Here is a 12,130-nt window from a genome sequence, read left to right on the forward strand (position 1 = left end):
TGTTCCTCCACCTTTCAGCTTTTAGACCCAGGAGCCTCTCCCAACTTAGAGCCTCCACACTCACCTTCTTGGTGACAATGTTGCCCTGTTCGTCTGTGAATTGTTCCTCTGTCACCTGCTCTCCCGGAATATTCTGAAGCTCACCCCCCTGGAATTAGAAAGAGGGAAAACCCAGATTGGTAAGCGGGATTGTTTTTTTTTTTTTTTGAAGAAAAGCAGAAGTTGAGGAAGTAAAAAGAGTAATGGCAGGAACAGCTGTGTTCAATGGAGCCTGACACTCGGCAAGCAGCCCCAGACAAACGAGGGCTTCCACCGCGTGGCAGCCAGCGCCCTGTGGGGCCACGAGCCCTGAGACAGGCTGGGGCCAGAGCTTGCAAGAGCCTTGTGCATCGGTCACGGCAATCGCGACATCACAGGGTGAGGACGCAGGTTCCCGACGGCCCCCGAGAGAAGTCTGGGGGAGAATGCCACAGACATCACTGGCCTGGAGGCAACGAGTTCCAAAGCTGGCTGTGCAAATGGAATGAGAGCAGGCCCGCTAAGTCCAAGAGCGGAGCCTCTCTACGCCTCAGTGCTGGGTACTTAGCTCTGAACAGGTACCAGGGGCAGCGGTGCCCCCAGCACCGAATGCAAAGAGGCCTGCCGGGTCTTGTTGGCTTGTCCTATCTCCTGACTTGAGCTGGTAATCTCTCAGATCCACCCTGTGCACACCCCAGCGAGTCCCCTCAGACTGTCCCCCGGCACCCGAGGTTCAGCCCCCTATCCGGCCGGCCGCTTGCTTGCCCGGTGTTACCTTCAGGAGGACCCGTCGGCGGACCACTCTGGTGGAGATGGTTTCCTCGTCCTCGCTCAGACCCTCGCTCTCCCCCAGCTCCTTGTCCAGCTCCTGGTGGATGTGCTTCAGCACGAAGCACAGGGAACCCTTGACAATGTGCATCACATTCTGACAGCTAACGAGGAAGAAGCCCAGCAGCACCAGAGTGACCAGGAGCTGGGTGATGAAGGTCCACATCCTCCTCTCCCTCTCCTCACCAGCCTGGCCCTCCAGCGACCAGGGACACCAGGGGCCCAGCTGCTGTGGAGATCCAATTTCTCATTCTCCTCTTCAACCCCTGACGCCCCCAGCAACCCTTTCCATTCTGTCTCTGCCTCTCTTCTCTCCTTACCCCTTATTCTAAACAGGAGACCAAAAGATCTCTCCCGAGTGACTCTCTCAGCTGGGACAACATGACCCGAGTGTCCTTCCTGCCAAACAGCCTGGGATCTCTGCTCACACCCCAGAGGACGTCAGCCGTCTATAATTTTAGCTCTCTGGCCAGCTGCTGCTGTCCAGCTGGGATGAGGGGAAAGCAGGTGCTGTGTCTTGGGCTCGGTAGCACATGCCAGAGTCACCGTAGAGGGGGGAACCAGGCTTGCCTATGGGAGCCAGAGGGAAACTTTCTCATCCAGGGACTCCACAAAACAAGACGTCCCAAGAAATGAGGCTACTTTTGTGTCTCTGTGGGCAGCTGCTGCATGGCTACAATGATGTTGGTGGGGCCTGGGCCGGCTAATACCCAGGAAAGTTGAGCACTTGTTTAAAAACAGCCCTAAGGAGGAGCAATTTGTTCAGACACAGTCAAGTGAAGTTTCGCTTGGCCACTGGAAAGCCAGTCTGTCATTCCTGTCAGCTCTGAGGCCTTCGGCGTGGCACTGGATCTTATGGAAGGCCCGGCTCAAAGCCTCTTCCCAGGTGGCCACAGGAGCCACTCCCGCTCACGTGTGCTCCGAGAACTGAGTCACACACCCAGTCTCAGCAGCAGCTGAGGATGTCACAGTTTGGATCAGGTCATTGTCCTCTGAGCGTTAGCCCACGACAGAAAGAACATAGCCTCAGGACATAGCAAACTTACACTCTGAAATCACCACTGTGGGGGCTTGGGAAAACCAGTCACCGTTTTCTGTGCCTCGGTCTCCTCACTCATGGAACAAGGGTTACTAGCTTTCCTGGCTTGACGGACACAGCCACTGTGAGTGACGGGGCACACAGTACTGCATGACAAAGGTGCACACTACAGCAGCGACAAGGGCACTGCTGCAGCCTGCTCTGTCCCGTAGACGCCAGCCTGTCTCACAGGGTAACACAACTACCGTCCTGTCGTGTTAAGAGCTGTGGCTTCCCCATTTGACCTAAAGGACACAGGTAAAGGGGTGACAGCAGCGTGTCTGGGTGAAAAGGTTAAGTAAATGAAAGAGATTTCCCACTTCTGTCACCTCGAATGGCTTGATTTCAGTAGGAAATGCCTGGAAATATAAAATCCCCATACAAAAAAATGGCAGGTTGAAGGAGAACATTTCATTACAACTGAGCTAAGAAGAATCCAGGGGCTGTGAGGTAATGGTGGAATGGTTTGTGGAACATACCTGAAGCCCTGTGTGGTTGATCCTAGCATGCACACTCATGATTTCACACACACACACACACACACACACACACACACACACACACACACACACACGCACGAGAGTTCAACTTTGGATATCTTCTATTTCCACCCAGTTCCTAGAGGAATTAATTAAGTTATAGTCATTTCGGGTTCACACTACAAATCCCAAATGACAAAGAGGATGAGTATTTCCTTCAATGGGGCGCGGAAGATATCTATGGAAGTAACAAGGCTAAACATCCATTGGCTCCCACAACAGCGAGGCAACGATATATCCCTTTTTAAGCTGGCCATGTGGCCCTGTGTGCTCACTCTGGCCACAAGAATGTGGGACTAGAAACCAAGAGATCTGCTTACTCCCAGCTCTGGTTCGCCGCCATGTGACCCCTGAAGAAAGCCCTTAGCCCCTTGTTTATGCTTTACCCCTTTATAATGCGGGAGTCAAACACATGATCTGCATCTAGAAGCACTCTCTCTAGGATACTCTCTGCCCCTCAGCGTCTCTCCTCAGAGGGGGCAGCATGAAAGACTGTGCCTGACTTTCTCCCTGGGAGCTCAGAGCAGTCCCAGTGGCCATCACTTGTATTTGGGCAGAGCTGTCATTCTTGGGAGAAGCAGGAGCAGGTGGCAAGGGACAGCTAGTAGGAAGGAATGTGCTGGAGGGCAGGGTCTGCAGTTAAAACCCGGCAGGCTGCCTACCCTGTACCAGTGCACACCCGTGGCAGATAGGCTTTCTCAGACAGACTCTCTGTGATTCCTAGCAGTGGTTTTATAGCAGCGTCTTAGAAACCTGGAAGAACCAAGCTGTCTTTGGAGTTCCCAAAGGTGCTCTGCCAGGGGCCAGGGAGAAGAAAAGAGAGAAGGAAAGGCAGGAGCAAGGGAAGGGGAAGCGGGAAACATGATGCTGGATGGAGACTGCACTGGGTAAAAAGAGACCGCAGGTCACGTGCATTCTATAAATACCCATTCCAGAATGGCAATGCAAACTCAGCAAGAACACACAAATCAAAGGACCTATGTTCAAAAGATGCCTGGCATCTGTTCAAAATAATATGTGTGGGGAGCGAGGATGAGGCTGCTGGAGTAGAGAGGGGGTCAAGGGAGGGAGAGGAGGATGCAGGGTGGCTAGAGAGAGAAGCCCTGAATGACGAGAGTTGGAGAGAAGGGAGTTATTGCTACCCTGCCACTTCAGAACCCAGAATCCACCTGGAGTCACAGGGTCAGGTGAACGTTTGTGGTATTCCATTCACTCTTTCCATCACATGGGGACACTCAGGTCCTGGGAAGACAGCAGCTGGAGCATAGTCACACACACCCGAGAGAGTGGTTCCTATGTGACCACTGGAGTTCTTGACACACAGTCCTCAGCCCCAGGTTCTTTCTAGAGTGTGAGGGACACATCAGGAGTTGGGGTACACATCCACAATCTCAACACTTGGGAGGCTGGGGCACCCTGGGCTACATAGTGCTTCCAAACCCAAACACGAACACAAGGCAAAACAAAGCAAGCAAACAAAGACCATGGCTTTGTGTCACCCAGAGTTTTCTCAAGTCCCAGTGGACAAGCGAGGCCTCCAGCAAGCTGTCCAGCCGCCTTGACATCAGTAGTGGCGTGAGAGCGAGCGTGGGACTCCCGAGTGAGAGTTCGGGTGACGGATGATAATAACTGCTGCATGAGCCCCTTCCTTCCAAAGGAGAAGTCAAGAGGGGGAAAGGATAGAAAGTGAGGTCTGCGCCAGTACACATGCCTGCCTCAGGGCCTGAGTCACGAGCTTCTGAAAGCTAGACAGAGGAACAGTGAGAGGACTCAGGAGGTAAAGGTGTGTGCCGGACCAGCCTGGTGACTTGACTTCAATAGCCAGTACTCAAGTAAAGGTGGAAGGAGACCACCCACTCTAAAAGTTGTCTTCTGACCTCTCCATACGAGATGCGGCACACATGCTCACCCCTACATTATACACGCGCATGCGCACGCACACGCACGCACACACACACACATACACACACACCCTAAATAAAAAGCAAACAAGTGAAAGATCAAGGAGGTGCCCTCACCTGTACTTCTTGAGAGAAGGTGCTCTCAGATACCCACAGGCTTGGTTCCTTGCCAGCCTGGGGGCTGTCGGTCTCAAGCGACCCACTCTGCACATGCTCCCTTGTGGACACCAGCGTCTGCTCATATCCCTGAAGTGAGGGGGGCTCCAGCCCTTGGGTGGTGGTGATCTTTCTTTGGGACCAGTGCGGGCCTTGTGTGACCTCCTCCTGCCAGGAACTTTGAGCAGCTTCTTGCGGGTAGGGCACCGTGGAGCCCTGCTTATCCCAGTCCAGGGTCCTAGCGTCCAGGACAGGTGATAGATGGCCAGGGAGAGAGAAAGGAAAGCTGTTCACCTTCGGTCTCAACTCTCAGGTATGTCCCCTCTTTCCCCAGACCCCGGCTCATCTAGGATACAGCCTGTGGTGTCCTCTACCCTCTCACACAGGCACATTTATGCTCCAGAGTGTCACAGTCTACCTCACAGCCTGTGCCCTGATGGGCACTGCTCTAGTACACACGTATCTCACCCTCTCATTTTTTGAGGTCTTCTTAGATTGTCACCTGCTCAGACTGTCCCTGTCTCCTTGTCTGTAATCCCAACTGCTTAGTTTCTCACATGTACACTCGCTTCATGCCCCAATCCCCTGCTCTGCTCTCCCATTTACCATTCAGAATCTCCCGGTAAGATTTCTATTTGTCAGTTATTTTTACTTTCGTATTTTAAAATTTCTATCTTTTCCATTTTCATGGCTATGTGTTATGCATGCATGCTTATGTATGTTTGCATGTATGGGGGCGCATGTGTATGGCTGCTCATATATGTGGGTGTGTGTGCGCATGTTAGAGACCTGAGAATGATATTAGGAACCATCCTGGCTCCTGCACGACATTCACCGAGGCAGGCACTATCAACCAAACCCAGAGCTTGCTGGTATGGCCAGTGTAGCTAGCCAGCTTACTATGGGATCCCCATGTCTCCACCTTCCGAGGCTGGAATTACGCCCAACAATTATGTGGGTTCTGGGGAGTCAAACTCTGGCCCTCATGTTTGCGAGGTTAGTTCTTAAACATTGAGCCTTCTCCCTAGCTACTAACATTTTAATTTTAGTTGTATTTTTAATAACCAAGAGAAACTGGTTCTATGAGCCCCAGGGTACCAAAATGCATGGATGCTTGAGTTTCTTATGTGAAATGGTATGAGACTGCATGGGACCCATGCCCCCTCTTTCATACTTTTGTCACTTGGAGACTACTTGTAATTCCCAATAGGATGGAAACGCTGTGCAAACGGTTGCTGTACCAAGCTGTTTAGGGGACAACGAGAAACTCCTGCACGTGTTCAGGGCAGCTGTCACTTACTTGCCCCACAGCCAAGCAGACACCATGGGTTTGGAACCCATGGTTATGAAGCCATAGAGGCTTCAAAGGCCAGCCGGAACTCTGGTTTTATTTGCAATATCTTGCTCCCTGTCAGTTTCCCCCTAGAACGTTCCCATAGGCGGACGTTTCTCTGATTTCTTCACTGCTTTCTTACAGGAGCCCGGCACCTGGTAGATGCTCAGTTAATATGGGTGAGTGAGCGAGTGAATGAAATATACCTGTCCAAATGGGTGGCTGACCAGAGTCACATGGCCCGGAAACGAATCAACCGGGTCAGAGTGGGCCTTCTGCAAGCCTGCCTGCTGCTCTACCAGAACAGTGCCCAGCAGACAGGAAGTGCTGCAGAGCTGCTTGCTGGGTGACAGGCACTTCCCCGTGACCCTCACAGGCTTCCCATTAATCAAAGGATTTCTTTAGGAAGTGAAATGAATTACTTGCCATCTCTGTGTGCAAACGCTCTTCCTCCCACAACGGTCCCTACTGGGAGAGGAGGGCACAGCGGCTCCCTGGCCTGGCCAATCCTGAGCTCCCCGGGTGGGAACTTCCTGCTAGAACCATATGAGCCACTTTGCTTTAGGGAGAAGTCATAAAGCACGGCGACATGAACAAAGTGACATGACATCAACACCCGTGCAGGGAGGGACGCTCAACTCATAGCTGCGTTTCCACTGCCAGCTCTGAACCTTTGGCTACACTCAGCATGGTGCTGGGCTCAGTGTCCGCAGACACACGGGATTACTCTGTGGTGTCAGGAACCCAGAAGCGCTGAGCCCCAGGGCCATGGCCACACATCTAACAATGCGTCTCCTAGGCACACATGTCCCAAACCCTCTGCGCATTTCTCCTGCTGGGCACAGCTGGCAGGAAACTGGCCTTTGGGGGTCACAGCTCCTTTCTGATGGTCGGTGGCTTCAGAGACATTCGTGTCTATTTGCCAAGGGCAAATACAGGATGAGCAGTAGCATCCAAGCTTTCTGCCTGTGCCCAGCACCAGGAATCGTCAGACCCCCAAGCCCAGGAAGACAGAAGGGACCCATAGACCAGCCCTTACCTGGCCTGGCTTCGGTCCAGCACCTGCCTCACTGTGGGTGAGTCTGTGATTCGGGCGTGAACTCGCTGATGGTCTGAAACAAGAGACACTTCAGTCTCCGTGTCCTGCTCTGTGCCTGTGACCTCCTGCCTCTTCTTTTCTGACCTCTGACCTTCCTCCTGACCTAGCATATCAGCCAGGCCATTTGTGGCATCTGAATCCACTGTGTCATCCTCCACCAGGTCCTGAGAGCCCAGCTCCGGGCCCTGCGGTTCCTCTGAGAGTGCCCCCTCCAACTTCCACTCTTGTGTGGCGTCAGAGTCCTCGGCCTTGCTGCACTCCAGGGAGGAGTCCTCAGCAGTGACCAGGGAAGGGGTGAGGCCCGCAGACCACACCTGCATGTCAGACATCTCCAGCATGGTGTCATGCTCCGTGGCCGCCAGGGGGATGGCGTCTATGACAGCCACTTCATTCCAGTACTGGTCAGCGCGCAGTGGAGAGGGAAGTGCGTAGTGCAGGGAGGCGGGGGACAGCAGCTCGTCCTGCAGCGAGGAGTAACCTGGAAGGGCAGACAGGGCAACAGGCTCCAGAAGCGATTTTTGTCACACGCTCACGTGCAGGACCACACACACTTACACACAGGCACGGCCACAGAGAGGCATGCACATTCAGGGCAGGGCTTTCCAAGCTCCGAGTCCAAAGCTCAGGCCTTGTGGCTAGTGCCGGGACACCCTGGCAAGAGAAACAAGGCTCTGATCTGGATGGGGGCAGCCAAGGGGCGAGGGTAGAGTAGGGGGCTCCTTTGCTGGAGGGCAAAGAAACACGATTGAAATTCATTCTCAACCAGCTATGAGCACTAGATAAAGAAGGCTTTATCCAAAGGACGTGTGCTCCGATCTGCCCTGATCGATCACACGAAAGCCCCGGTCTCCGTGGCTGGCGGAGTAAAGGATGATCTTGGCTTAGTCTTTCCAGTCCTGTTAGGAAGGTACCTTGGGGGGGAGAGTGCAGCCCACCCAGGATCAGGGTCAGTAACAAGGCTGCCCTGGAGGGATCTGACAGGGTACACTGAACATCCACAGACCTCAGTGCGGTGGTCAAGTGGGAAACAGGCTTCTGGGTTGGCATGAAGTGACTTTTCCTCAAGGTGCATATTGGTTCCACAAACTCTGAATGATCTACAGTGGCCCAGGTGAGGGTTCTAAGGGGTCAAAAATGGCGCAAGGTCAGAGGGCACCATGGGCTCCAGCACACCTGCCCACATCGCTTCATCCACAGGCTCTGAGCTATCCACCCAGCCCTGCTGCAGCAGGGACCCAGCATGGCCTGGAGACAGCAGCCTGCTCCCATACCTGCTTTGGAAACAAGTTCTTGACAGTGTCTGGAGGCCTTGGACCTTGGCTCCCTGGTGTTCAGGAGTGGCTATGAATGGACTGAGGATCAAGTCTGCGCGTGAGGAGTTTGTGTGTTGGGTAGATGTCACTGTTATGTCAGAAGTGCTTCAACCCTCCCACATCCAGGAGTCACAAAGTGACCTTTTTGTCCACAGAAGAGTAGGTGCCAATCTAGAGACAAGATTTTTCTATCTGGCACAGTGTGCCCTAGGAGCCAGGGAACTGCTGTCATGTGCCTACAACTGTTAAAGATGCAGGGAAAACGAAGTGTGTGTGTCTGAGTGCATGCATGTGTGTGTGTGCACATGTGTATGCAATGAGGGTGGGGTTGTGTTGTTTCTAGGGACCTTCCATTATCTAGTCCTCCAAGCCTTACGCCCAAACCCTTCAATCAGGCAGCCCCTTCCCAGTATTACAATCCCTAAACCAGGCCTTTATCCCATTCTCTAGCTCTCCATTCTTAGGCTTTCCAGCCTAACCTGTCTCCTGGCTCTCAGCTCTGGGCACCAGCTCCCCCATGGCCTCTGCATCTAACAGCACTGTCCTCATTCCTCCACGTGCTCAGCCAAAACATATTCACCAGTGTCTGCTCCCAGGCCAGACACTGTGCTAAAGGGCTGGTAAACGCGCGCGCACACACACACACACACACACACACCACACAACACACACCACACACACATACCACACACCGCACACACTACATACCACACACACCGCACACCACACACACACACACCACACACACCACACACACACACCACACACACACCACATACCACACACACACTACACACACACACCACACACACATACACACACCACACACACCACACATACACACACCACACACACCACACATACACACACACCACACATACACACACACCACACGCACATGCACACACACACCACACACACACATCACACCACACACACACACCACACACACACACCACACCACACACACACCACACACACCAGACCACACACACACACACACACACACACACATACACACACCACACACACACACACACACACACACACGGAGACACAAGCGCACACAGATTCAATTCAGGTTCTCTTTTTAAACCCTGCTTGTAGCGTGGGTCTCCTGGTAAATGCTTTCATCTTTTATGCATCTGGAAGACTTTTTGATTTTGCTTTAGTTTCTAATTTTTTTTGACAGGGTCTTATGCACTTGGCTGACCTTAAATTTGCTGTGTAAATCAAGCTGTGCTGAAACTTGCGGCCACCTTTCTGCCTCTTCCATTTCTTCCTCTTCCTACTGAATGCTGAGTTAACAGGCATGCTCGCTTCACTGGGACTTTTCCCCACTCCTTACTATACAACCCAGCTGGCTTCTAACTTGCTATGCAGCTCATATTGGCTTTGAACTTTCCCCTCCCTCCTCTTCCTCTTCTCCTGAGACACAGTCTCAACCATGTAGCCCTGGCTGGCCTTAAGCACGCAGAGATCTGCCTGCCACTGTCTCTTGAGTGCTGGGACAGAATACATTACTTCTATTATTACCATTTTATCTTCCTCTTCCTCCCTATCTCCCATCTCCCTTTTTCACTCCCATACTCTGTTCTCTCTGTCATCACCAGGGAGCAATCCCAGGTCTCACATATTCTAGGTAAGCATTTTACTGCTGAGCGTAGTACAAGCCATGTGTACTCTTTCTCTGAAGAAAGAGTTTTACTTTGAAGTAAACCCATTGGTTTCTTGCTTATACTGTTTCCTATGAGTCTGTTATCCTTATTTTGGCTCCCTTGTACTGAGTTCCCTTTTATGCCCACTTTTGACCAATTTGCTTATTGCATATCTCAATATAATTGCTATAATGCTTCCTCTATATGGGGTACACAAATATATATACACACACACTGGAACACACACACACTTTTGATCACTGATGCTTTTTACATCTCTTCTTCCTGTATTTCAGTTTGTAGGGTGTCTGTGGACAGTCTTTGCACAATTAGGCAAATGCTCTGCCCCAGAATTCCATTCCACATGGAACAAGGTTGTGAGTATAAAGTCAGAGCTGTTCTGACTGTCCTGCCATCTTTGTCCCCTCGTCTGCACAGTCCTCCTTCTTCATCCCATTCCTGACTCAGTTTCCCTGCTTCTGGTATCTGGTATCTTTAACTAGCTGCCAGGCACCCGCTTTGGGCGCTGGATGTTTCTGTAGCTCTGTACATCCTTGGTGACTGTCCTATCAAGCAGTTTATTTGGAAAGCAATTTGATCCCATTTCCTTTTGCTTTCACGATTTCTTAGGCAGGTCTTGTGCATTGCTCAAACTTGGGTTACTTGTTCTCATTTTCTGAAGCTTGATCTTTCTTTCCGTTACTAACGGCTGAATGGCCAGGCTAGCCATTGTGAATATCTGCTTAATACTCAGGTGAAGCGTGTAGGTGACCCTTCCAAAGGACTCTAGTGTTCTGAGACTCTCTCTGGTTGCTGGAGACAGGGCTCTCTGTGTTTATTTGGGTGGAAATTTCATCTAAATTAGGTGCGAGTGGAGAAAACACATGCATTCTTTCTGTTCATTGTCACCCCAGGTGACTGTCTTCAGGAAGTTTCCTATTTTCAGAGGACTGCCCCCCCATCCACTCAGACTTGAATCTGAGGATCTCAGCAACTATAGAACTGACCTGGGTGGGCATCACTGCTGGTGCGGGGCCATGGTCACTGAGGCCTGTCTCCCATGAGGGATGTCTCACTAGGTCAAGGGAAGATCTACTTCAGTCCTACCTAAGTTTCAGAAGTGCTCATCATTCTAGGACTCCTGCAGTCCTGTCACTTGGGTCGCCAGCCCATCTTCCAGTTTAAAGGCCTTGGGAAGGTCAGACAGTCACACACATAAGGCTTGGAGCAGAGTAAGTCAGTTCTTCCTTCCTTCCTTCCTTCCTTCCTTCCTTCCTTCCTTCCTTCCTTCCTTCCTCCCTTCCTTCCTTTTTCTCAGACACTTAGGTTTCTTCCCATCCCACCGGGCAGGTCTCTGCAGAGTCAGGAGCAGGCTCTCATGGTAGGAGGAGGACCCTACTCTACTTGCCAGTTTTGAGTGGGTTCCTCAGGGTCACAATGGCTGAGTCCTCTCAGTAACATCTGTGCCTGTTCTTTGCTATGTCTTCTTGTGTTGAGAGGAGGGAGGGACTCCAGGTGGCCTTTCTCCCCAGAGAACCTAACCCTAACCCCAAGTCCTTGTTGACTGGCGGGCACTGCTTCTGGCCCTTGTCAGTCTTGGAGACCTGGGTCCCCATCTCCTCCCTCACATTCTCCAGCACCATGTTTCATGGCGCGTTGAGGGCTTCAGCCAGGCCAGGAGTTTCTTGTTGTGGCAGTTGGTGAGCACTTTCATGTTGTTCTTGACCGACGTTGTGAGCACAGAGAGTGTTAAGCTCCTCCTCCTCCCACCTCCGCAGCTCATCTCATTCTTAGGTCTATTGAAGAGGCTCTTGGGGGAAGCTTTTACCTGTAGATCATGCCTGCCTGTATCACGTTGCTTTGGCTTCTTGAGTAGAGTGAGAGTTGGGCGGGGAGGACTCCAGGTGACCTCAGGTAGCCTTTCTTCTGAGCAGGTTATTGTCCAGGGTCTATACTCATCCAAATGCAGCAAATTATCCTCTTAGTTCAACAGTCATAGCCAACAAAAGGTGTAGACAGGTAACCTGGCCCCAGACAGGAACCACTCTTCACCAGCCATATCATTAACCGTTGATCTAAATAAATGCATTTGTTTCCAACTAGACAGAATATGTCTCATCAAGACAAAGACAGATGGAGCTGTTGGACACTTGAGACGCCTGCTTTATCTTTCCGTGTAAGAAATGTCTCATTTTCAGAAGCATGGG

The 12,130-nt window shown here is 51.7% G+C and overlaps 1 protein-coding gene and 1 long non-coding RNA gene across 12 annotated transcripts in view; one reads left to right on the plus strand and one right to left on the minus strand.

Annotated features, from left to right (window-relative positions):
- Positions 1 to 12,130, plus strand: part of LOC121134188 — a 29,940-nt gene that overhangs the window by 11,906 nt on the left and 5,904 nt on the right. The gene's annotated exons all lie outside the window — the stretch shown is intronic.
- Ank1 (ankyrin 1) overlaps positions 1 to 12,130 on the minus strand; it is a 180,126-nt gene that overhangs the window by 9,519 nt on the left and 158,477 nt on the right. For 5 of the 11 annotated variants that reach the window (XR_005871228.1, XM_013110794.3, XM_013110790.3 and 2 more), the window contains exons 39-41: positions 6,893 to 7,430; positions 4,482 to 4,758; positions 65 to 148 (exon numbers count right to left, since the gene is read on the minus strand). Coding sequence is in view for 9 of the 11 variants with exons in the window: in XM_013110794.3 (XP_012966248.1) it covers positions 65 to 148; positions 4,482 to 4,758; positions 6,893 to 7,430 (899 nt within the window). In the remaining 2 variants the exon portion in view is untranslated. Of the gene's footprint in view, positions 1 to 64; positions 149 to 793; positions 4,385 to 4,481; positions 4,759 to 6,892; positions 7,431 to 7,955; positions 8,073 to 12,130 lie in introns of those variants that run through there. The other 6 variants (XM_040731994.1, XM_040731995.1, XM_005066550.4 and 3 more) reach the window with 5 other exon arrangements.

Source organism: Mesocricetus auratus, unplaced genomic scaffold, assembly GCF_017639785.1.
Source record: "Mesocricetus auratus isolate SY011 unplaced genomic scaffold, BCM_Maur_2.0 Super-Scaffold_100026, whole genome shotgun sequence".
Classification (NCBI taxonomy): Eukaryota; Metazoa; Chordata; class Mammalia; order Rodentia; family Cricetidae; genus Mesocricetus; species Mesocricetus auratus.